At 50.1% G+C, this 26,505-nt stretch overlaps 1 protein-coding gene across 1 annotated transcript; it reads right to left on the reverse strand.

Moving 5' to 3' along the window:
* Window positions 1-173: 173 nt before the first annotated feature.
* Window positions 174-16,839, reverse strand: CLN6 (CLN6 transmembrane ER protein). The gene is made up of 7 exons (XM_079768444.1): window positions 16,618-16,839; window positions 9,766-9,880; window positions 5,975-6,073; window positions 4,641-4,829; window positions 4,290-4,345; window positions 2,914-3,036; window positions 174-1,334 (listed from the first exon to the last, which is right to left on the reverse strand). The coding sequence occupies exons 1-7, from the start codon at window positions 16,692-16,694 to the stop codon at window positions 1,064-1,066; spliced, it is 930 nt and encodes a 309-aa protein (XP_079624570.1). The 5' UTR covers window positions 16,695-16,839; the 3' UTR covers window positions 174-1,063.
* Between the last annotated feature and the right edge of the window lie 9,666 nt (window positions 16,840-26,505).

Below are 26,505 nucleotides of genomic sequence, written 5' to 3' on the forward strand. Positions count from 1 at the left end.
AGGCCTGCCGCTGTGTGACGTTGGCAGTGCCTGGGAGAAGCGGGGCACCTGCTGGGAACGAGGCCTCCCTTTTCTGGGAGAAGGGCCCAGGCAGAAGGCTGAGATTCAGACCCAGACAAGGCTGCCTGGAGAAAGCTCAACCCCGCCCCCACCCCCTGCAGGAGTTCAGAGAACAGCGCCAGTGTGGCCAGTGTGCGAGCTCGGCCTCAGCTGCAGCTCAGAGCCCGCAGTCAGGCTGCTGCTGTGGGGCCACAATTCTCCTGGAGGCAAAGGAGGGAGGCACAGCTGGCTGGGCGATCACTGCCAGACCAGCAATCTGGCTGGTGGTTAGGGGAGTAGGCTGGCCTGCGGACCCTCAGGGTTGGGTGGCTCAGCACCCCAGGCAACCTGAGGTGGGATGAGGGCCCGGGGTGCACATATCCCTTTTAGGGTTCGAGGACAGTGACAGGATAGAACTACTCTATCCCCAGGCTGCCCGAGAGGAGACTGCACCTAGCCCCCGACCCACTTTGGAACCCTTGGCCCATCTAGTGCCAATGAAGCCCAGAGAAGGGGCGTGCTTACTCAGCAATGCACAGAAAGTCCTCGTAACCTATGTAATCTGGCTGCCGGGGTCAGGGTGGGCCTGAGGAGTGGGCCAGACGGTGGGTGACACGCCAAATGCCCTCCCCAGGCCTCTCCTGTACGGGTCTCAGAGAACGTCCGAGGAAGAAGCGGTCAGCCCTGAGCAGTGAGAGCGAGAGGGAAGGCAGTGCCCACACCTTGGCCTAAAACAAAATCTCATCTTGAAAAGATCCAAACCAAACAGAAACTTGACCAGAACAATGGGGTTTCCTGGTGATGTACTCCACGCACGAGCACAGGCACACACAAACACACCCATCCGTGCGCACAATGTGGACTCATGTTCTCAGGTGCGGTTACACACGTGGGCGGACATACACGCACACACACATACCCATGGGCACGCACACACACGCACACGTACACACACACCCTGTGCTCAGACACCCTCTATGGCCCGTCTCCTGCCCGAGAGAGCACCAGGGCGGATGCCAGGGACTCAGTGTCGGCTGCTGACGTGGAGGGTGTAGAAGGCCCAGGGCTCAGGGACGTAGATGACGCCTGGGTACTTCTTCCTGAGCACAGGGTCGTTCCACAGCCAGGCGACCCAGAGCGCCACCAGCAGGAGAGTGAGGGCGAAGGAGTGGAAGAGGAAGAGGCCGTTGCTGTCCAGGAAGAGGCGCTTGCGCTTCTGGTGCAGGACGAGGGCCAGCATGGCGAAGAAGGTGAAGATGAAGAGGATGAAGATCTGGCCCTCGGTGACCAGGTACCTGAAGAGGCCAGTGAGGTGAGGCGGGTGCTAGGACAGCCCTGCGTGGCACCCTTCCCGCCACCCGGGCACCAAGCTGCTCCCAGTCAGAGCAGCTCATCTAATAAGGGCGCTCAGGAAACCATTTGGCTTGAATAGTTACTATTTTTTAAAATGCTGAGTGTGTTGCCAATATTTAAATATCAGAGTGCCTGAAAATGTGAATTTCTGGTTTGTCTGGTCGCATTAGACTTGCATTCTCACATTACAATAACGGATTAGGGGGGAAAGCAGCGGCCCCCATTAGAGCATTATTCTACAGTTTGCCACAGTCCCCACCATTCCCTGTTGCCTCACTTGATGTCTGCTTGATACACTAAGTTGGTTCCTATAGGCATTTGAACTTGGGAATGCAACTGCAATTTATGGGGGTTGTCGTTACTGCCTCCTTGAAGGCTGGGACACAGTCTCAGATCTCCCAGGGTTCCTTGCAGCTCCGAAGGCAGCACCTAGCACATGGCCAGGAACTCAGGGACACTTGTTGGAGGGCTTCGGAGAGGTTATCTGGTCCAATTCCCTGCCTCTAGAGAGAACCCCAATGCTGACCCATTCAGGAACCATAGCTCTGCAGCTGTGACCTTGGGGGATTTACATGACATCTGGAAGCCTGGTTTCTTACTCATTCATACAGGGGGCATAAGCGGCCCTATCTCTCAAGGTTGCTAACAAGAGCTGTGTACTGCGCTTGGAGGCTGGTACTACGGTGGCCATCACAGCACTAACACGCTGTGGCTACGCATTGGGCAGGAAGCTCTTTCCCATGTCGGACCTCTTCCCTCTTGCTGTAGTTGACACCCATTTCTTTTAATCCCTCTTCAGGGGGCATACAGGCTCACCCTGGCGGACCCTCTCAGCCAGTCAGGGGACAGACCCTGGAGGGGGGCTGCAGCTGGCCCAGGGGAGGAGGTCCTTTCCATTTGATGAAGGCTTTCCATTAGAGAAGGGCCAGTCCTTCCTGTGACACCCACAGCCCGCCCCCCCCCCCGCCCCCCTGCCAGCTGCCCACCACCGGAGCCTGCCTTCAGGCCAGAAGTGACAGGAGGGGTAGAGCTTGCTCCTCTGTAATGGGAAGGCAGAGCTGGAGGGAAGACAGGTGGGGAGCTCCTGAGGCCATGGAATTCTGTCACCACCTTCCAGTCAGTAAAGCCCTTTCCTCTCCCCTGCATCCTCACCATCCTGAGAGGGAGACAAGCAGGCGTTTCCCCCATTTCACAGGGAAGGAAACCGAGACCCACGGGGCTCTACAGGGCTTGGTGTTAGAGATGGAGCTTATTGCCCCAAAGTCGCACTGGGGTTCTGGGCGGCGGGGCACAGGGTAGAGGGACATGCGGATGGAAAGGGCAAACTCAGGCCTGGCTTCCTGGGAACAGACAGGCCCCCACATGCCACGGTCACAGTCCCCCCTAGAAGAGGAAGCGGGGCTCCAATGGGGAGGTCGCACCTGGGCTCACACAGCAGCTCTGTGGTCCAGAGCACATTTTTACCGCCTGGCTCACTGAGTGCGTCCTGCACCCCCCAACCCAGGTCCCATGTCCACTCACCAGTAGTACAGGCCACTGGGCACCACCAGGAGGAGGGCCGCCCCTGGCATTGAGCTCTCGGCTTTGGTGGGAGTGAAACAGCCGCTGAAGTACATGAAGAGGATGAGGAAGAAGGGGATGTACCTGCAACAGGGAAGCCAATGCCTCAGGGGCCTGCCCAGCCGCCCCTCCCAGACGCCTCCCTCCCCATGGATCCCTGTGCTGGTTTCTTGCAACATCCCATGGCAGGCGTCCTCAAACTACGGCCCGCAGGCCACATGCGGGTGTTTTTGCCGTTTTGTTTTTTTACTTCAAAATAAGGTATGCGCAGTGTGCATAGGAATTTGTTCATAGTTTTTTTTTTAAACTATAGTCCGGCCCTCCAACGGTCTGAGGGACAGTGAACTGGCCCCCTGTTTAAAGTTTGAGGACCCCGGTCCCATGGAGTGCCAGGGCATGATTTACAAAACGCTGCTTTGGGGAGCACGCTCATAGTCCCTGCAGCCTTTCCAGTGCTGGGGTCCAGCTGGGGTAGGAAGGAAGTGGCCATGAGGCCCACATGCAAACCAGAGGCCACAGGCTGCCGGGATGGGGCTGCTCCTTCCACACGGCTCTGGCCGCCTCCTTCACTCTGGGTGAGGGGTGCCTCCGCCTCAGGCAGAGCCCACAGTAGCCCAGCCTCTCACTGGCCTGGACACAGGTGTGTCGCAGGGAGAGGCCTGAGGTCCAGGTAAACAAAAAGAACAGCACCTGCTGGGGGCCTCCAAGGAGCTCTGTGAGCCCCTTCACTCACACCCAGCCCACAGCCTCACCCGCTTCCACGCACACATCTCCCCGGAAAGGACCCCCGCCCTCCTCCCCGCACACAGGCTGCTTTGCCCACATGCCCCCTCTTCTCACATCCCATCTTGCCTCCTTCCCCACCCTCCTCATGCCCCCCAACAGGTGCCCCTACACTCCCATGTCCTCTCCTATTTCAGGCCTCTGTGCCTCTCTCCTCCTCCATCCCCCAAGACTGCGGCCTGACATGGTGGGGGGCGGGGGTGTGTGTGTGTGTTTATCAGCAGGATGACCTCTTTCTCCAGGGGTTTCAGGCTCTCCGGCCGGGCGAGGGCGAGACGGCCGCTCGCTGCCCTCTAGTGGCCGCCGCGGGCACCGCCCGGCCCAGAGGAGGCGGAGGGAAGCCAGGGTCCGCGTCTCTGCGGAGCTCACGGCAACCCGCCCCTCCCGGGGAAGAGAACACATTCCAGCCGCTGCGCTGGACACCTGGAAGCCCCAGGCCCAGAGTCTTGCCCAGTGTCCCCAGGGCTGGTGGCAGAGCTGGGGGTGGGGGGATGGGGGGAGGGGACGGAGTGGGGGGCAGGGCCCTGCGGAGACAGACTGGCCCCATCACTCACCACATGCAGTGGCCCAGGTACTCATCATAGTAGTAAAGCAGCTCGAAGGAGTCGATCTGAGGGCGCAGGGGGACAGGGTTAGAGGGAGGTGCTTCGGGTGGGCGCTGGCCACACAGCCCCCTGGTTCCCACCCCTCCCCCACGCCCAGGCCTCCCCCCGACTGTCCTCACTCCCGGCCCTCCCGTAGGAGGGGGCCCCGTGGAGGTCAGTGTGCACTCCCTAAGGACACCAGATCGCCTTCAGCAAAGGCCCTGCACAGAGATGGGCGTGGCATCCCTTTGGCCTCCAGGGCAGACCTAGCGCAGGGGTCACACACGCAGGGGTCACACGCGGTGGGGGAGGCGGCCTCACCAGCGTCTCCGGCTTCAGGTTCTTGATGATGGGGTTCTCGCGGACCGACAGGTGGTGCTGGTAGCCACTGAAGAGCAGGCGGTGGTTCACCGAGTCGCCCACCAGGTGGATGCTGGCGCCCATGATGAAGGTGATGATGCTGATGTAGATTATGGAGCGAGGCAAGGTGCGAGGCGAGCGCTCGATGAGCTGAGGGCAGAGGGAGGCCCAGCAGTAGGACCCGGCCTCCATCCCAACAGGAGACACCCTGTGTGCACCCCTCCTCCCTCGCATCTGGGGTGGGATGGATGCCGCCAGCGGGAGCGCCTCTCACCAATTGGTGGGTCCCTTTCGTGGGCCAGCCCAGCCTCCAGACTCCCGCACCATCCCTGGAACCCAGCAGGGCCAAGGGGACAGCACCCCCTTTCGCCAGAGAGGAAACAGAGGGGCCAGCTCATTGTCCAAGGTTACACACCAGCCACCGACTGGCTGTGACGGCCAGGCCTTCACCACAGGCGCTGGGGCACCGGGTTCAGGCCTCCTACCGCCCAGGCTGGGCGGGTCTATTGAAGAGACCCTCAGATTTCTGAGCGACTGATCCATGGCAAACACAAAAAAATGACTGGGATGGAGCAGGTGCTTCAGAAATTAAATTATTTAACTGAGGACTCCTCTGAATTTTGTGATTATAGATTTATAACTTTTGGAGATTTGAAATATCTTTCTAAAAACAAAATGATGGGGACAGTAGATGGTGACATAGTTTAACCCTTTGCACTCGCTTGCTTTTTTCTCGATTCCTGCTACTGATGCTAACCGTGTCGAGTCACACTCGACATCCGAGTGCAAAAGGTTAAGACCCCTTGGGTGGCAAAATGCGAAGCCGGCAGCCCTGGCTAGCTCTGCTCCCAGTGGCATCTCAAAGTCAGGGACCTCCAAGCCAGAGGATCCGGTTCTCCCTCCGTTGCTGCGAGTCCTGTCACCTGGCCCTGACTTGCCTTCCCAAATGGTCTCTCACCTCTTCCGGGGCAACCCAGCCACTCCTGCCTCAGCCTCCCAAAATGTACGCTGGTTTCCCAAGCATGGCCTTGTCTTCAGGTCCTTCTGCCTAAATGCCTCTCCCACGTCACCCCGCACAGCAGGCTGAGGCCCAAATCAGACACTCTCCTGGAGGAGGCCTTCTTCATCCCTCCCAGCCAGGGGCAGCCCTGCCTCCCCTGGGCCCCTCGCTCTGGATCAGGCAGGGGAAGCCTGATTCAGGGCACCCTCAGGGCTGGCACTCCCTGCCGGCTGGAGGCGGCAATGATGGGGGGTTGGGGGGTGGTGGGGGGAGGGCAAGGAGGCTGGGACTGTACCTTGAGCAGGAGAAAGGGCGTGATGATGTTGTAGGCCATGTGGAAGTAGTCCCCCACGCTGGGCTTGTTGAGCGGGAACCATTCGAGAGGGAACACCAGCTGGGGAGCAAGGGGAGGAGTGTTCACCAGGCACGGCCCCACGAGGCTCAGAGGTCAGCCCCACCTCCTCACACACTCTTAATTCTTTCCGGGGTTTCTTGGGATCCTCTGGGCAGCCCCGAGGCAAAGGTGTTTCCAGACAGAGAAACAGTCCCAGAGAAGGTAGACTTGTCCCCAGGCACACGGTAGATGCAAATCCAGGCCTGGCCTTGTCCTGTGTCCCTCTCCCAGTGGGCACCAAATAAATGTTCCTGGGTACTGGCCTGGTAGATGGAGGTTCCTGTGGGACTCAGTGGTGCCACCAACTTTCCTGGTGACCCTGGGCAAGTCCTTCCCCTCTCTAGGGTTTCCCCATCTGTAACACAAGAAATGTGGCCCAGGGGGTCCACATGGACTCGTAGGGACCCGGCACACTAAGTCCTATGATGAATACAAGCTCTTCTGGTCAGGAGGCCCGGGGTGGAAAATGCCCTCTGTACTGAGCAGATGGACTGCTTCCAAATCAGGTGAAGGGTATACATTAGGAAACAAAGGAGAAAATGAGTTCTTCAAAGTAGCCTCAGTTCTTCCTTTCCACCTTCCCTGAGAGAGGAGGCAGGCCAGGGGCAGTTCTTCCTACTGGTCTACCCCAGGGAGTCCTGGCCTCGTGGGGGTCAGTGTGAAAACCCTTATTCGCGGTCAAAACATTACACGTGCACACAAACCACCACCACCACCAAACTAAACTTCCAGTATCTGTTGATTGAGAACAGGTGCAATGACCAAAATGTTTCATTAAAATTTTTATCTCTTTTAATTCAAAAATGCCACATTGGATCAAACTAATCTGTAGAAACTCCTGGGATACAGAAATCTCACTCTCTCTCTTTCTTGTTCTTAGTCATATGTGTATACCTCTATATCTATAGCAAGATATACATGGTGGCTGAATTATTCTTTATGATAGCAAAATGCCAGAAATAGGCCAACTCTTCAACCAAATATGACTAGTTGGATATACTATAGTACATATTTACAATAGAAGGTTCAGTAGCCATTAACAGAAATGATATCTTATTTGTACCGACACTGAAAGTTCTCCATGATAAAGTAAAACAAGCACGTTGTTGCCCTAGCCAGCTTGGCTCAGTGGATAGAGCGTCAGTCTTCGGACTGAAGGGTCCCAGGTTCGATTCCAGCCAAGGGCACATGCCTGGGTTTTGGGCTTGATCCCCAGTAGGGGGTGTGCAGGAGGCAGCCAATCAATGATTCTCTCTCATCATTGATGTTTCTATCTCTCTCTCCTCCCTTCCTCTCTGAAATCAATAAAGGAAATATATATTTAAAAAAAAATAAAACAAGCACGTTGTAGAATAAGATATAAAGTAAAATCTCACTTTGGTTAGGAAAAGAAAAAAGATGTGTATGTATGCTGTACCAGTAGAGAAAGGAGTGGAAGGATGTGCCCCAAACTGTCAGGGATGGGACTCTCACTTCTCTATACACCTGGGTATGAACTGACTTGTTATAGCTACTACATATTACTCTTATAACTGGTCAAAGGTTTTATTTGGTAGTTATTAACATGCATATATTTGAAAAGCCCCAGTGTATACACGAACTTTTCAAATGCATCGTCTCCCCACAAGCCCACTTGGGGTTAGAGTGGCCATAGCGACTCTGGGCAGGATGAGACTGAGTCCTGCTGCGTGAGGAGAGCCAGGAGCAGGCACCAGTCTGATGGGCAGCTCCTGTGTCCTCCAATATGTGGAACCTTCATGTTGGAAGGGGGCTCAGAGCAGCTAGTTCGCAAGTCTTCTTACCGATGAGGGAACTGAAGCCCCAATGACAGTGACTTGCCCATGTCACCCAAAACCTGGCCAGGCATCCTGACTCTTGGCTCAGTCCCTTTCCTTTCTCCTACATTAAAAACAATAACGACATATTTTCAGAAAGGAGAACCAGCATCCACCGTAGCTCTTCCCTGACACACCACCAGGAAAGCTGTGCTTCACCCCTTTCGTCTTGGAGTCATGAATACAAGACCGTTAGGGTTGTTGCTGACTTGTAACCAGTCAGTATGTCTGTCACTTAGGCACCTCTTTTCTCCTTAAACATTCCAGGTTGCTCTATGGGATCCATAGTTCTTGCTTAATGGCCAGGTGATTCTGCACTGGATACAGCTAAGTTGATCGACTCAGTCCCTGCTGCTGCACACTGAAAACACGTGCAAGTTTGGGCTATTGTAAGCAAAGCTGCAACAAACATCTTTGGGCATAAAGGCTGTTGCCTCTGGCTGATTATGTCTTCAGGGCAGATTCTTGGAAGGATTTTACTAGGTCAGAAGGGATGAACAGCCTGGCTGCCTTGGCTCAGTGGTAGAGCATCGACCTATGAACCAGGAGGTCACAGGTTCAATTCTGGTCAGGCCCAGGTTGCAGGCTCGATCCCCAGCAGGAGGCAGCCAATCAGTGATTCTCTCTCATCATTGATGTTTCTATCTCTCTCTCTCTCCATCTCCGTTCTGCTCTGAAATCAATAATAATAATAATAATAATAAAATTTCTTTTTTAAAAAGGAGGGATGAACACAGCAGGTTCTGGAGATATATATGATGGGAAGGGGTGCACATGCTGGCTCCTCCACTTGCTGGTTGGGTGAGCTTGAGCCAGTTACCCTCTCTATCCTCAAATCTTCTCCTGTGTAAAGGTGAGATTAATGATAGTGTTGATGTGAGAACTAAGTAAGTTTAACCACGGAAAGAGCTTAGAACAGGGTAAGAACTTAATGTATGTTAGCTGCTATGTCTACCTTACTCTTATTCATATTCATTAAGTATATTGAGCACTTATCATGCCAGGCACTATTCTAGGTACTATTTATCACCCTGACAAACTGCTTTCCAAGAAGGCTTTGATAATTCGCACTATCACTAGCAAATAAAAGGTTTCAGCAGTGAAAAAAACAAAGTTTCAGCAGTGGATATTGTTATTTTTATCACCCCCACATGAAAATGAACAATTTGGTACATGGTGGTACCTCCTTCAATATTTTTCACATTGTTATCTATCTATCTATCTATCTGTCTGGCTGGCTGTCTGTCCGTCCGTCCGTCCGTCCGTCCGTCCATCCATCCATCCATCCATCCATCCATCCATCCATCCATCCATCCATCCATCACCAGGGAGGGCTTTGGTGCTCTTCCAGTATTAACCTCCTCTGTGAGGCCACCACCGCACGCTGATGCATGAAGTGGCCTTGGAGGGGAGGGGACAGTTTCACCCGATGGCACAAATTACCTGAAGGTCAGAGTCATATGTAACATGCAAAATCAGCCTATACTCTTCACCTCCAGAAAAATAATACTATTCCAAGGCTACGGGAGCCAGTGGGGAGGCTCTGCTTTCTTTCCCACACTCCTCTAGCTTGATCTGGAGGTGAGACACGGTGGGTGGCACCGTCTGACTTCAGAGCCACCATTTCCAATATGGGAGTCGGGCACAGTATGACTGTTCAGGCCCCAGACCCCCTCCCCTACTTGCTGGTAGTTGCCTCACTGGCCGCAGTGACAGGGTCAAAGGACATGAAGTCATCCAGGCCTATCCTCACAGTTTACCAGTAGGGGAAATGTCTTGTCAAAGGTCACCGAGCTAATTCAAGTCACACCGTTTCCTCACTGCTGGCTGGGGCTCTGTCCACAGCTTCACACTCACCATGGCGATGGGGCGGCCAAAGTCCAGAACCCAGTTCTGCAGGGTGAAGTAGAACCAGAGGTCAAGGTGAAAGGGAGCCGTGCCGGCGGCCTCCTCAGCCTTGATGGAGCTGTGCCTGGGAAGGAACCAGACCAGAAGGGTCAGTGCTTCTCCCTCCCACGGGAACCTCCTCAACTCCATCCCCAAACCCCCCCCCCCCCCCCCCCCACACACACACAGTGAGCCACAGAAAGGAATTTGGGGGCAGGAGGAAACACACATAATTAAGTTCTAGGAAAAGAATTTTGCAGGAAATACTGGGGTCTGGGCCTGGGCCTGTGGCCAAGGGGAAGGTGTCCTAAAAATGAACTCCAGCTGCCCTGACTTCAGCTTCTCTGTGACTCGGGAAGAAAGCTGCCAAACAGGCGTAATAACTGTCGGGTTTTCTCACCTATAAAATGATGAGGAAATCAAAAAGGGGAAAGAATGCACATGCAGCTGAAAAACATGAAACATAACGATGGATGATAGTGGCTAACCTTTACTGAACACTTATTCTATATTCTGGGCACTATTTACATTATAGCTGTTTACATGTATTACCTCATTTACCTGTTTCAATCTTCACAGAAATCTTTTGAGATTGGTCTATTACCCCTATTTTAGAGTGAAAAAATGGAGGCCCAAGGTATTATGTAACTTGCCCAGTTAACATTGCTAAATATGTGAACCTAAATGATTAGCCTTTAGAGCTTTTATTTTTTACCTCCAGCCCATTAGTGTCTATAGTGATTGGTCTGTGGGATGGGCATGTGACTTGAGTTGGACCAATCAGAGCCCTCTAGTGAAATCTGCCTCAGAGATTGTAGAGTAGGATGAGCAGGGTCTCCCTCCCCTTGGTTCCTAACCACGAGAAAGTATGATGGGACTGCTGGGATGCCCCTTCTCACCAGTCCACAGGGAAACCTGAGAAGGATGCCAGCGGACAAGTTGATGTGAGAGCCATGGTGAGAAGCGGAGCACCATCTGCTAATACATCTTTGGATGCCTGTCCCTCCTGAAAGGCAGTTAGCCTCGGCTCTTCACGGACGAGCTGAACTTCCAGGGCCACCTCCTCCAGAAAGGCTTCCCTGATGAAGCTTTCCCCAAAGCTCCACTACAGGGACTGCTTCGTCTCTGACTTGCAGCCTGGCCATGACATCACAGGGCCGGAGTTTGCCTCTCTTATCTAGACCCTCAAGAAGAGGAGTGACCTTTACGTTTCTCTCAATTCACCCACCTCCCCATCAGAGTCCAAATCCTCTTCACAGCATCCCTGCTACTACTTGCACACCTCCAGTGACAGGCAGCTCACTACTTCCTAAGATGACTGAGGTGTGAGTTTTATTGTCCCATTTGTGCCAAGAACAAAAACGATGTGACCTGGATTTGCCTTCTCCAGAGTTCTCAGCTCAGTGCCTGGTTTAGGCTCAGTGATTACTGGCTGATTTGAAACCATCTCAGTGACCAGTTACTCCTTCTTTTCAGTGGCAAGCATTCGCTTAAAGGCACCAGAAAGGTTTTCCTGTCAAGGTTGCTATTGCTCCCATGCCTTTCCAGGATCCTTTTCAGTCACTTCCAAGAAAGGCCCCACTGGTAAAGTAACCGTGAGACCGGGAAGGCAAGCTGCTGGGGGGAATCTTATCATCCTCTGGTCGCAGGCAACACAGGTGGAGTGGGCCTTTATCCCAGGTTAGCTCGGTCTTTCTGCGCCTCCTACGCAGTGCCCCACCGCTGACAGAGTCTGACTGTGTGCTATGCCAAGAGCTTCACCTGCACCGTCTCATCTCATCCTCACAGCAGTTCCAGGAAGCAGGGTGTTTACTCTCCTGTTTTACAGATAAGGAGACCGCCGCTTGCAGGCATTAAGTGCTTAGCCAAGGTCACTCCTGCTTAGCCAAGGTCCACCTTTTTACCAGGAAAAAGGGGAGAAGAAGTCCTGAGAGTGTTCACAGTCCCAGTTTCAGGCATTCCGAGGGCCAGTGATTTGACCACATGAGCCAATACATTCCTTTTGCTATGATGCTACCGTTCACACTGGCTTTCTGTCACTTGCAACCCAAGAGTCCTGAATAGCACAGAATTCAAAACTGGGTCTGCATGGATTTAAGACCTGCGCTCTTAATCGCGTGCTATTCTGTTTTTGTTCATTAGAATAAGCTCTGCAGCATACTAGGAGATGAACTTAGAGAGGGGTCAGAGCAGCCTGGAGCAGTGCACAGAGTACAGAAGGAAGGGAGCCTCAAAGCATGGGTGGGTGGATTTAACCAGGCAGGAAAGCGGCAGGAGAGCAGGATCCAAGGTCTGGAGGTGGACGTGAGCACTGCATGGAGTTGAGATGCCTGGCTTATGGTGGAGAAGAGAAGGGAGGGACTGGCTGGGCCTTCAGATTGGGTAGATGCTCAGAAACTAACTGCAAGGACTGCTCAGCGTTGTGAGCCCAGTGACTGAGGCCCCACCCTGCCCCTGCCCCTTAGTGACCATCAGCGCAAGGCCTCAAAAAGCAGACAGTGATAACCACCAGGCCCGAAGAACTTGTATGGAGAAGGAGGATAAGAGTCCTCAGTGTTCTGTTCCAGAAACTTCCAAGCTGGGCAAGGAGAAGGATGTTTGGTACAGGGAATAAAGGCTTTTTGAAAGCCTGGGAAAGCACATAGGTGTAACCATATTAGAGGCTCAGTAATTATTTCCTCCTCCTCCTCCTCCTCAGGAAGTGCCTCAGTCAATGGGGATCCCTGCCATTAGTCCAACCCGGCTTAGCAGGGCAGACACCCAGCTTGGGAATCACTGTCCAGCATCTAACTGTTTTTTGTTGTTGTTGGATCACTGACCATGGAAGGCAGATCATGGAGGGTGAAGTCATCCTCTCCCCCATCCCCTGTCCTGGGGATGAACAACCTTAAGCTTTTCCCAAGTTGCTGACTCCACAGACTTCACACACTGCCCCCCACCCCAGCCTACATCAGCTCTAGTTCTCGATCACCAGGAACTACTGCTGAGAGCAATGGTGAAAGCACAGTGGCAGGTAACCTGAAGCAAGGCTGGCCTTTTCTCTCCTCCACAGCTTTACGAGGCTACCATGTGGGGACACTGATACCATAGCACTGGGGCGTGCATACCTTACAGCTGACATAGTCAAAGCAGTCAGCAGCATCTGCAAGACTGCCTAGCAGAAAAGGAGGGGGTCTTGGCCATGGTGGAGTCAAGCAGGGACCATGCATAGGGACTGTCGACAGACTGATTTTGGTTCTATATAAAGAATGGTGAAATCCCTGACAGGATGCAAAGTTTGAACAAAAAATGAGGAAATAAAGGGAAATAATAAGAGGGGAAAAACAAAGGCAATTAGAAACTCCAGGAAAAACAAAAGCAATAGAAGAAAGCACATGTAACTGCTAACTATTACTTGGTTTTGTGGAGAACACTATTTACATGGCTTAACTAATGAAAATAGTGCATATTGATTTTCAAAGTTTAGAATCAACCCACAGATAAAATACCGAAGGCAATATGGTTAAAAAATAGCAGGTAAATGTTGCCAACTTTGACAACATAGAGTAAACCTATATATGACAGGAGTTGGAGGAAAGGGTCAAGACAGCTGAAGGCTAGAGTAAGCAGGGGATTAATAGTCTTCTTTTAAAAAGTAATCAAGGGATACGGCCTACAGTTGACCAAAAAAGAAATAAAGGTATATGCAATTCCCTAAGGCTACAAAGGTAACAAAGAGAAAAACTAAAAATAGTGACAAAAACACCACCTGTTGAAGATGAGGAGGTATAAGTGAGCCAAATCATAGGAGGGAAAAGTCAGTTGGTAAACATTAGCTTAGAGGGTAAAATTGATAAACCGATACATAGAAGCTGAACATAGCTTTTAAGAGTGTGGACTCTGGCCCTGTCCAGTGTTGCTCAGTGGTTAAAGTGTCGGCCCACACACTGAAGGGTTGCAGGTTCGATTCCCACCCTGTCACAGTTGGGGTGCGCAGGAGGCAACCAGTCGATGTCTCTGTCACATCAGTGTTTCTTTCTTTCTCCCCCCTCCCTCCCTTCTACTCTAAAATCAATGGAAAAATATCTTTGAGAGAGGATTAACAGACAAACAAAAACCAAAAAGAGTGTGGACTTTGGAGACCACCTAAGTTCACATCCCAGGTCTGCCACTAACCAGGTCTTGAGCAAGTTACTTACCTCCTGGACCTCAATGTTCTCATCTGTAACATAGGGGATAATAGTAGATCCTGTGTCAAGAGTTATGGTTGGATTAATATGTGCAAAAACGTAGAGCAGGGTCTGGTCCACAGAAACTGCTACATCGTTCCCTATTATTATCTATAATAATAAAGGCGTAATATGCTCATTAGACCGGACGGCCAAACGACCTTCCGGACGACCTTCCAGATGAAGCTGGGGCTGCAAGGGACCAAGGCAGCCATGAGGGCCGAGCCCCTTGCACGAATTTCGTGCATCGGGCCTCTAGTTTAGAAATATTAATTTAACAGATAGAAACAGCTAAAAGAAGCTAACATGGTTGTTTCTGGTGCCAGAAAGAGGTAGAACAGGAGACTGTTGCTTTTCACACTAAGCCCTCTGTGCTATTTTATTTAATCATGGGCATATATTGCTTTTATTACAATACAAAAACACTGTCAACAGAGCAGGAATGCCTTGCGAGGTAATGAGCACCTTGTCATTAGAAGCATGTAAGGATGCAGCTGAGGAAATCCAAGCATCCTAGGAATTAGACAGGGTGATTCCACCTACTATCAAGAGCAGCAATGATAGTCAGAATGGGCCCAGAGGCACCCAGTGAGGGTGACAGAGACACCCTGAGAGAGAGCAACCCCCTCTCCCAGTCCTAGGGAGCATCCTAGCTGATGGGAAGCTCATGCAGGAGTAAGGAGGGACGTCACTTGTTAGCAACCAACGTGGAGAAATAGAGCAGAAACCAGAAGTCAGAAGCCCTGGGTTTAGGCCCTGGTTCTTTTTTGCTGTTGTTGTTAATCTTCACCCGAGGATATTTTTCCATTGATTTTCAGGGGGAGCAGAAGAGGGGAAGACAGACAGAAATACTGATGTGAGAGAAACACATCGATTGGTTGCCTTCTGTACATGCCCTGACCAGGGCCTGGGCCAGGGAGGAGCCTGCAACCAAGGTACGTGCCCTTGACCGGAATCAAACCCAGGACCCTTTGGTCCGCAGGCCAACACTCTATCCACTGAGGCAAACTGGCTAGGGCTAGGCCCTGGTTCTTACCAGCAAATGATGTAAACTCTCTGGGCCTTAGTTTCCCCATATGCAAAATACAAAAAGACTTAAGATACTGCACATGGGATCCCGCACATGAGATGAAGTGGGGACCATATCTGATGCCCACAGACTGCGCTTGCACAGTTCAGGGCAGTCAGACAGACTCCCACCTTGAAAGGGATCCTGATCAGAGACGTCCCTCAGTGGCAGGAGAAAGAGCTACCCTCAGCCAAGCCTCTCAGACTTCTCCCCTCATCCCAAATCATAGCACAAACCTCCTAGAATCTACTCTGAGCACACACTAGTGCCTAAGTGCCTTCCATGGCTCGCCCGTACCTACAGAATAAAGGCTGCATCCTTAACCTGCCAGTCAGAGCAGGAACTACGGTGAGGCACACAGGGCCCAACTCCTTTCTGTTTTAATAACATATATTTTTATTGACTTCAGAGAGGAAGGGAGAGGGAGAGAGAGACTGAAACATCAATGGTGAGAAAGAAGCATTGGTCGCTGGCTGCCTCCTGCACGCCCCACACTGGTGATGGAGCCTGCAACCTGGGCATGCGCCCTGACCGGGAATGGAACCCTGACCTGGTTCATAGGTTGACACTCAACCACGCTGGCTGGGCTAGGGCCCAGCTAAGTAGGCACTCACTCTCAGGGTTGTACCCTGTCCAGAGAGCGTCTCCTTAAATGTTTCCCTCTAGTCCCAGCCCTGCTGCCATTAAAGGTCCCTCACAACCAGTCTGTATCCTCCTGACACTGAACCTCTGGAAAGCGCCAGGACCATCACACTCTTTGCCTTTCCCCAAACTCACGCCCTCTCGGAAGCAGTCTTTCTTCCCTGTCACCCACTTAGTCCTTTGAGACTCAGCTCAAGTGCCACTTCCTCCACGAAGGCCTCCCGGATCCTTCCGTACTGTGAGCCCCTCCCGGCTTCACCTTGCCCACCCCCGGAGTGCCTGGCACAGCGCTGGGCACACTAGCGATGCTGAATGAATGCCCGCTGAACACACTGTTTCTAGCAGAATGGAGGGAAAGGTTAGAAGGCGGCTTCCGTGCCTCTCCCTCGGCCCTGCCTGGTCCCGAACACATCAACCCGTAACGTCTTCCCCGGGGCGGCGGGAGGGCCGGCGACCACGTGAGGACAGCCCTTCCTCATTCTTTCTCTGGAGAGGACCGTCCACACTGCTCTGCGGTTCATTTCCATTCTCACACTAGGGTTCCCCGGGGCAAGGCGTGAGCCTCCCGACCACACCAGAATCCAAGTCCTAGTCAGGGCTGGAAGGACCCCGAGAACTGGGGGTGGCCCCCGGGCTTGCAGGTGCGTAGGAGGCCCGAGTGCGCGGGGGTGTCCTCTGGGCCCGCCGCCCCCTCCCGGGGTTCTCAGGCGCCTGGAGAGGTCTTCCCAGCTGAGCTGCGATTCCAGCGCCGCCCGGGGGCGCGGCTCGGGGCGCCCCCAGGCAGAGAACGGAACGGGAGGCGGGGCTCAGGCGCGGGAGCCCGACCCGCAGGCAGCCTCCGACCCACCCCGGGCTCCGCTCCTCCCCGGCCGCCCGCGCCCGTCCCGTGGCGGGGACGCCCACCTGGCCTGCAGGAAGGAGGCGCCCGGCTGCACGCCCGCCGCTCCCGGGTGCTGCCGCCTCCGCGCCGTCGCCTCCATGGCTGCCCTGCCGCCGCCGCCGCCCCCTCGGCTCTGCGTCCCGGTCAGAGCGGGAGAGAAGGCTCCGCAGGCGGCGGCAGGGCATGCCGCGCGGGGGCGGGCCGGGGCGGGCCGGCGGGAGAGCACGGGGCCCCCAGGCGCGGGCGGGAGCCGGGCACCCAGGGGCGGGGCTGGCAGCGGGGGTTAGAGGGCGGGCGGGCGGGGCCGGGAGGGACCCAGGGAGCTGGGAAGGCGGGGCGACCTCCAACCGGGCGGACGGGACGCCGCGATCCTGGCGTCTCCCTTGAGGGGCGGGGGCGGGGGCCCTTCGCGGCTGGGATTTGCGGGGGTCGCCTGTCTTGCGGGGGCGGGAAGCTTTGCCTGGGCGGGCGGAGGCCGGCATATTGGCCTGGAGTTGGGTAGGGACCCGCGGAAAGGCTAACGCTGGTGTTTGGAGGAACAGAAACAAGTGCAGGGAGAGCGGCAGATGCTGGCGGAAGAGGAACAGACCAGACCGAGGGAGGGGACCCTGCCTTTAGCCCGGGAGCAGTGGGAAGGAGTTCAGGGGCAGAGGCGTGGCACCGTCACAGGGCATTTAGACCCTTCCCGCCGCTGCCGCTGCGTGGGGACGGTCAGAGGAGGCAGACGGGAGCCTGGGAGGTGGAGCTTGAGGGGTGCAGTTGTCCTAGTGACAGCGGGAAGGTGAGCGTTGACATGAGTTGTGTGGGGAGTACCTTAGCTGTGACTTGAATGTCAGGGTTGGGAAGGTGGAAAGCAGGTTTGGGGTACATGAGAATGCATCTTTGCCCGCATGAATCTGGAGGCGGGTCAAGAAGGCTGTTGCACCTGTGGACCTAAAGCGTAGGCCAGACCTGGGAGCTGGGAGGAATGACTTGTGCCTCAATCAGAACCCAAGAGGCTGCCTGGGGAGACAGCGTCCCTGTGAGAAGAGAGACAAATGGCAAAGCTTGACAACACTCGGAGGCAGAGTGCCTGAGTTTCAATCCTGGTGTTGTTCCTAACTAGCTGGGACACTTAGGCAAATTGCTCAATCCCTCTCAGCCTCAGTTACTCAGCAAGGAGAAGCCTGTGGCATCCACTGCTTTAGGGTTGTGGTGATTAAATGGGGTAATGATACACATGAAACCCTTAGCACAGAGTTTGGCCCTGGTGATTTGTTACTTATAACTAGAGGCCCAGCACACAAAATTGTGTGGGTAGGGTCCCTAGGGCCTAGCCTCCTGTGATCAGGGCCATCTTCTGCCCATTTGCCAGTCCCCAGGCCAAAGGCTGCCTCTGCTGCCCGGCTGTCAGGCCGTTGGGATCACCAGCTCATCCCTGGCTGCTGGGGTGGGGGGCGGGGAGCGCTTCAGGCCTGTGGGAAAGCAGGCGCCAGCAACTTCACCTCCATGCACATCCGCTGGGCTGGCTGCTGGTGGAACGTGCTGCCCGCTCAGGCCACTCATGCCGGGGCAGGTAGGTTGTAGGCGCGCCCCACAGCTTCTGTCAGTGTCTCAAGCCCCAGCAGCAGCAGCAGCGGCGGCCGCCCGGAGCAGGCAGCAGTGTTCCATCAGCGGCCGGCCTGGTGCACGCATATGGAGATGAAGTTGCCAGTGCCTGCTTTCCCGCAGGCCTGAGCCCCTGAGCAGCCGGGGATGAGCTGGTGATCCCAATGGCCTGACAGCCAGCCCGTTCCTCCCACCACCCAACCCAATTCCCCCGTTCACAATCGCAGATCCATCGGAGCCTGCAGGCTGGGGGCAGGGACCAAGAGGTCAGCCGTTCAGCCCGCTTGCCAGTCCCCAGTCCTGCCCAGCCCTGCTCGTGGGCCAGGGTGACCGGTTATTTGGTCATCACAGTTGTCATGGACACTGGCTTTTTATATATATAGATAGTCTCCGGGACCTGATGTTCCCTCCATGATGTAAGGGGTTTGAGCTATGCCTATTTGCATTTTATTTTCTTCCCTGTCTTCTCTTGGGATCTTGTATTGGATTTTAAAAATTTGTATTTTTATTGACTTCAGAGAGGAAGGGAGAGGGAGAGATAGAAACATCAATGATGAAAGAGAATCACTGATTGGCTGCCTCCAGCACACCCCCCACCAGGGACTGAGCCTGAAACCTGGGCCTATGTCGTGACCAGGAATTGAACCAGTGACCTCCTGGTTCATAGGTCGACTCTCAACCACTGAGCCACACCGGCCGGGCAATGTCCCTGTTTTGAAGCAGAGAAGATCAATGTCCTGAGCTGAAGTACTGTACCCAAGGTCAGCCAATGACAATGCTCATACTGTATCCCAGGTTTAATTTTGGTGAATCTGATCTTCCATCTGCAGACTGATCTATGTATACACCAGAGAAGGACTGAGGCTCCCTGCGCTGACCCCAATCTCCTCACTTCCTGTTGGCTTTGAAAGCCTGCTGGGCTCCAAAGGAAGGGGCTTGAGGCGCCTGTGATGTAACCACAGATTTAATAACACCCAGGGCTGGCTCCCAGCATTAGAGGATGAGGCTGTGTGGAGGGGCCTCTCTGGCCCATTTAATCCTCCAATCCCTTAAATACCAACAAATCTGTGTCCTGTCTGGAGCCGGCAGCTGGCGCTTGAGTAGAAGGGAGTCCAGGCTGGCAGGGGGGCCAGGCCTTTCTCAAAAAACACCATGAAAACTATCCCCAACCTGGTGGGGTGTGAGTCCCTCTCTTTCCCATCCCATGAGAAGTCTCTAAAACCACCATCTGGCTTAGCTGGCTTGGCTCAGTGGATAGAGCGTCAGCCTGCGGATTGAAGGGTCCCAGGTTCGATTCCAGTCAAGGGCACATCCCCCGGTTGCGGCTCGATCTCCAGTGGGGGGACATGCAGGAGGCAGCCAATTGATGATTCTCTCTCATCATTGATGTTTCTATCTCTCTCTCCCTCTCCCTTCCTCTCTGAAATCAATAAAAATATATTAAAAAAAAATTTCCCCGGGTCCCTTTGTAGTCACTTCTATCACCCCCCGTCCCTGTCAACCACTGGTCTTCTTTATGTCGTTGTAGTTTTGTCTTTTCTTACATTTCATATAAGTGGAATCATCTAGCTTTTTCTTTCTGGGTTTCTTCACTTAAGACCATGCTTTTGCAATCACTTGTGTTGTTGCATGTATCAAGAGTCCAGTCTTCATTGCTGAGTAGAATTCTGTTGTCTGGAAGGACCACATCCTGCACCAGTGGGAGGACATTTGAGTTGTTTCCAGTTTGAGTGATTGTGATGAAGTTCTAGGAATGTTCATGTACAAATCTTTGTGTGGACAGATGTTTCATTTCTGTTCAGTAAATACTAGTACCTCTTAAGTAAATGGGATTGCTAGGTCCTGGTAAGTATACATATAACTTTATAAGAACTGCAGACTGTCTTCCAAAGTAGCTGGACCATTTCAACTGCTCTTTCATCTTAAAAACTTCTGGACGACAGCAGATATAACCACATCAATATCACCCTGATGCTGAGTTAACCCCTAGGGAGGTTCCTTATCCGTGCAATGTGAGAGGGAAGCTCTAAACCAGGCGTCCTCAAACTATGGCCCGCGGGCCACATGCAGGTGTTTTTGCCGTTTTGTTTTTTTACTTCAAAATAAGATATGTGCAGTGTGCATAGGAATTCATTCATAGTTTTTTTTAAACTATAGTTCGGCCCTCCAACGGTCTGAGGGACAGTGAACTGGCCCCCTGTTTAAAAAGTTTGAGGACCCCTACTCTAAACCATGGCATTCACCTCCCCCCCATCTCTGATCTTCCCCTGTGCTTCCGTGATCTTCCTGTACTGGGCGCAGGTCAAGGCAGCCTTTACATAATGTATGATTGTCTGGGAATTAAATTTCCAGCCAAAGTAAAGAGCCCTTGTTGCTTGACTTTAAATTAACTATTTATTTGTTTGGCTATAGGATCCTCCATCAAACAATGGGCAAGTCATAATTATAAATGGGCCCAGCAGACCAAGCTGGATCCCTTTTCCTAGCTAGACAATAAACCAGAGCCACTTCTCAGTTACCCAATCAGTCAGTAAGCATTTGTTGGGCTGCACCACGAAACCAGTATTTCTTGCAGCCTTATTGTCCTTGCCCCACCGTTACGTGGATATTGTCATTGGTCCTTGATAGATGATTAAACGGAAACTTGGAGATGTAAACTAACCTGCCCAAGGCTACCCGGCAGAGGCCAGGATGGACTCGGAGTTCTTCCTGCTATGCCAGTCCTTCCCTGGGGAACATGCAGGGCAGCTGAGGGGCCTAGATTAACATGCATAAGACAATCTAGTTTTTCACTCAGGGCATTCCTGAAAACAGTTGAAAAAATTGACCATTGCATAAAACTCTGTTTTCCTATAAGAACATTGTTTGAGTTCCGACTGTGTTCCTGATGAAGGTCTTGACATAAATGAAGTCATGAAAATCTTATACGAGGAAAGTTATTATAAATATAAACCTTTATAATAACTTATTAGTAAAATTTTGCTTGGTCTTTATGAAACAGGCATGAAGGTATTATAGATATTAATTACACAAGGGGCCTATTCCACTGCAAATTTTTTTATGCAACTCGAAAAACCAAAAAACTACTATGTTTTTAAATTTTTTAATATAATACAAAACTAAAATGCTGGAAGTGGTAAATGGTGAACATTTAATTAGAAAGGCTTTTATTTATGTTTAGAAAAGCATTGGGCCGAAACCGGTTTGGCTCAGTGGATAGAGCGTTGGCCTGCGGACTGAAGGGTCCCAGGTTCGATTCTGGTCAAGGGCATGTACCTTGGTTGCGGGCACATCCCCAGTGGGGGTTGTGCAAGAGGCGGCTGATCGATGTTTCTCTATCATCGATGTTTCTGACTCTCTATCCCTCTCTCTTCCTCTCTGTGAAAAATCAATAAAATATATTTTTAAAAAAAGAAAAGCATTGGGAGAAAAGTTCTGATGGCTTTGGCCTCTTTATGAATGCTGGGCTGAGATTTTATATGTGACCTTATTTCTCTTGGACCAGGCTCTTTTTGTAAAAAAAATATTTTTATTGATTTCAGAGAGGAAGGGAGAGGGAGAGAGAGACATAGAAACATCAATGATGAGAGAGAATCATTGATTGGCTGCCTCCTGCACACCCCACACTGGCGATCGAGCACGCAACCCAGGCATGTGCCCTGACCAAGAATTGAACCCTGACTTCCTGGTTCATAGGTCGACGCTCAACCACTGAGCCACACAGGCAGAGCGCTGGACCAGGTTCTTACTCTCCATGGACAGGGTCCACAAACAGGCATCACAGGGACCTTTGAACCACCTGAACTTGTATGCAGCACGTTTTTAGGATATTATTTTTCTGGAATGCATGGCTTTCATCAGATCCTCACATACCTCTGTGATACAGCCACAAGTTTGAATCACTTATTTCTTAGGTTTTTTTTTTTTTTTTTCTCTGTTGCAAGCAGTGACATTACAATTATTCCATTGAGTTTTGAGGAGTGTTCAGATTGGGAATCATTCTTTTTCAAAGTAGCCTGGATCTTCTGCTTTTGACAGTGTGATGGACTAGATTCTCTACATAAAACAACAGGATCCTGGGGAAAAATATTTTTAATGTATTGTTGGGTTGCAGGAAGTAGGGGAAATCTCCAAACCATTAAAATCAAACAAACAAAAAAATAAATCATAGACTTGAGACTGGAGTGGGGAGCCCTGGTTGGAAGCAAAGGAAAGGTTGGGTGGTCACGAGGCCAATGCTCATTTCAGCTGCTACAGGGAAGCCTGCCCTTGGACCAATGACAACGTGGGGGTCAGACTGAAGACTCCATCTTAGCTCAGGTTTCTGAGGGACTATGTATTGTCACTGCACCCCTCCCTTTCTAAGGGTTCCTCTGCCTTTGGAACCCTTAGGAAACTACAGGAGAAGTGGAAACTACATTTAGAGGAGAAGTGGAAACTACATTTCCCAGAATCCTCTGCATCATGGGGTTCCACTATGCTCTACCCCCTAGCCACCTTGAAAATTTCTCTGCCATCCAGTGGGATGCAACCACATCTTCTCCAGTGCCGTCTGAACCCCAGCTTAGGGGTGGGAGCCCCCCTTCAAAGCCTGTCTTCTAGCCCTATCGTTCTATTCTTTTATCATAGCTTAATAATTCCTCATATTAAACATTCCCTTTTAAAATCTGTCTCCTGATTGCCTGTCCTGAGTCTCTGGAAAGGCAAGAAGCAACCTTCTGGGGCACAGGTGAGCTGCACCCAGGGGCAGCTGACTGTTCTCTTTACGTCCACACAGGTGAATATACTTGTAACACAGAGGATTTGGCTTCCACTTTCCCAGTGAGACTCTGATGATAGAGGCTAACGTAGCCCTAGGTCAGTAGGCATCCTGGCACCCAGCAGAAGCAAAGGCACAAATAGAAAGTAAAAGGTAACATGGTAGGAATCTAAATATTATCAGTAACCATAATAAGTATAAATGGGCTAAACAATCAATTAAAGGACAGGTTCTCAGACCTCGATTTAAAAAAATCTCGATATACCTAAAACAGAGGGACACAGGATAAAAGTAAAATGATAAAAAAGATATACCAGGCAAATACTAATTAAATGAAAGTTGGTATAATTATGTTTTGTCTAGTGATATTAGAAAAAATACTATAAGGAAATAAGTATTATTAGGACCTTCTATCATGATCATAAAGATATAATAATTCTAAAGTTGTGGGTACCTACTAAAATAGCTTCTAAATACATAGAATAAAAATGATAGAACTATGGAAAAAATTAATTAGCCTACTAACATAGTGGGAGATTTCAATACACTGCTCTAAATTATTGATGACTCAAGAAAGATTTGATTAGCACAATTAACCAGCTTGATTTAGTGGACATTTATAAATTACATCAAACAATCAAGTAATATACATTATTTTCAAGTGCATGTGGAACATTCCCCCAAATTGATCATATAAAAGGCTATAAAACCAGTTTTAACTAATTTCAAAGAATCTGATTCACATATGCCACATTTTATGGTCTATGATCATAGATCTAACTTATGCAATTCAGTTAGAAGTCTGTAACAGAAAGATAAATGACACACACCCTGAGATTTTGAAATTAGAAAGTACACTTCTAAATAATTTATGAGTCAAGTAAGAAACCATAAAAGAAATCAGAAGTTTCGTAGACAAAACTCTAGGCTATGTGATAAAACGCCAGCCTTGGCTGATGTGGCTCAGGTGGTGAGTGTCCTTCTGAACACCCAAAGGTCGCCAGCTTCCCAGCCAGGGCATATGCCTGGATTGAGGGCTCAATCCCCAGTGGGGGTTCTCTCTCAAAGATGTTTCTCTCTCTTTAAAAATTAATAAAAATATTTCTTTTAAAAATTCTACGTATCGCCGAGGCCAGTTTGGCTCAGTGGATAGAGCGTCGGCCTGCAGACTCAGGGGTCCCAGGTTCGATTCCGGTCGGGGGCATGTGCCTTGGTTGTGGGCGCATCCCCGGTGGGGGGTGTGCAGGAGGCAGCTGATCGATGTTTCTGGCTCTCTATCCCTCTCTCTTCCTCTCTGTGGGGGATCAATAAAATATATTTAAAAAAAAAAATTAAAAATTCTACGTATCAAGACTGGTGGATGTAGAAAAAATGATAATTATAAGGCAATTTTTATCTTTAGATGCTTACATTACAAAGAAAAAAGACTGAAATGAATAGGCTATATTTCACTCTAAGAGGAAAAGAAAATAATGGAATAAACCCAAATAAAATATGTATATGGAAAAAGATAAAGATGAGCCAAAATTAATGAAAAACAAACATGCAACAGAGGTGACCAACAAACCAAAGCCAGATAAAATAGACAAACCTTTGGCAAGATTCTTTTTAAAAAATCCTTATCCAAGGACATGATTTTTAAAAATTTCTTTTAGAGAGTGGGAGAGAGAGAGAGAGAGAAACATTGATGTGAGAGAGAAACATCGATTGGTTGCATCCCAGACCAGGGATTGAACCCACAACCTAGGTATGTGCCCTGACTTGGAATTGAACTAGCAAACTTTTGGTGTACAGAACAACGCTCCAACCAACTGAGTCACCCACCGGCAAGATTCATTTTTTGAAAGATTTTAATTTATTGATTGATTTGAGAGAAGAGAGAGAGATTTGTTGTTCCACTGATCACTTATTTATGCCCTCATTGGTTGCTTCTTGTATGCCCTCACCAGGGATCAAGCCTGCAATCTTGGCATATTGGGACGATGCTCCATCCAATTGAGTTACCAGGCCAGGTGGCAAGATTCATTTTAAAGGGAGGTGGGGTGGGGCGGGTAGCAGCATGCCCAAATAATAACAGAAATAACAGAAGCAAGCTGCAAATACAGAAGAGATTAAAAAGGTAACATGAGTATATCTAGAATAACATTATACCAATTAATTAAAAAACTTATTAGAAGGGAAACACTTCTAGAAAACTATAACTTATCAAAGCTGTATCAAGAAAGCCTGATTTTTACAATAGTGGTAAAGAAATGGAATCAGTGTTTTGTTTTTTAAAATCAAGTGTAGCTGGTTAAGGCAATTCCTAGCAGATTTTCATAGAACAAATTATTCTGATTTTATACAAATTCTTACAAAGACTATCAACAAAAGTAATACTCCCCAACTCATTATATGAGGTTAGTATAACCTTGAAATAGAATCAATCAAGGACTGTATGAGAAAGAGAAGAACAGAATCCTTCATGAACATAGATGGAGATATTATAAACAACATACTAGCAAATCAAATTCAACAGTGTATAATAAAGACAATTCATCATGACTAAGCTGGATTTATCCCAATAATATTAGAATGATTTAACATTAAGGACCTGTCGCTTTATTTATTTTATTTTATTATTTTTTTAAACATATATTTTATTATTGATTTCAGAGAGAGGAAGGGAGAGGGAGAGAGAGAGAAACATCAATAATGAGAGAGAATCATTGATCGGCTGCCTCTTGCATGCCCCCCACTGGGGATCCAGCCCACAACCCGGCATGTGCTCTATGACCGAATTGAACCTGGAACCCTTCAGTCCCCAGGCTGATGCTCTATCCACTGAGCCAAACCAGCTAGGGTGAGTACCTGTAGCTTTAATTCATCCCATTAATGGGTTAAAGGAGAAGGTATATGATTATCTCAATAGATGTAGTGAAGTCCTTCAGTAAAAGCAATATCCATTAATGACAAAAGCAGGAATAAAATAAAACTTGCTAATGTTAAAAGAATTTTTTAAAAAGCCTCTAGTAGCAATCACTCTTAATGGCAATCATTGAAAACATTGTTCCTTTAAGCACAAAACAAGACAAAGGTGTTTGTTATCACCTCTTCTGTTCAATGAGGCAAAGATAAGACAGACATAAGGAGAAAGCGGGAAACAACACTGTCATTATTTGCAGCTAATATAATTGTATACATTTAAAAGCCCCCCAAAAATCGACAAATTACTAGAATTCATAAGAGAGTCCAGCAAGGTTGCTAAAAATGAAAACTAGGTGAAAGTATATGTGACATATATAACTGACAAAAAATTAAGATCAAGATGTTAATCTTAAGAAGACAAACTAGTAGAATAATGGTCAAAAGACATTAATAGGCACAAAAAAAGGAAACAATTTGCCAACTAAAAATAAAAACACACTCAACCTCATTGACAACCGGGTAAATATATATCAATGGCACAATAAGATACCATTTTCCACCAACTCCATTGGCAAAAATAAAATAAAAAATTAAATTAGTAACACCAAGTGCTGGTGGGGCTGAGGATCAGTGGAACCTTTTATATACCACATGTGGA

The sequence above is a fragment of the Cnephaeus nilssonii genome, assembly GCF_951640355.1.
Source record: "Cnephaeus nilssonii genome assembly, chromosome: 4".
Lineage (NCBI taxonomy): Eukaryota > Metazoa > Chordata > Mammalia > Chiroptera > Vespertilionidae > Cnephaeus > Cnephaeus nilssonii.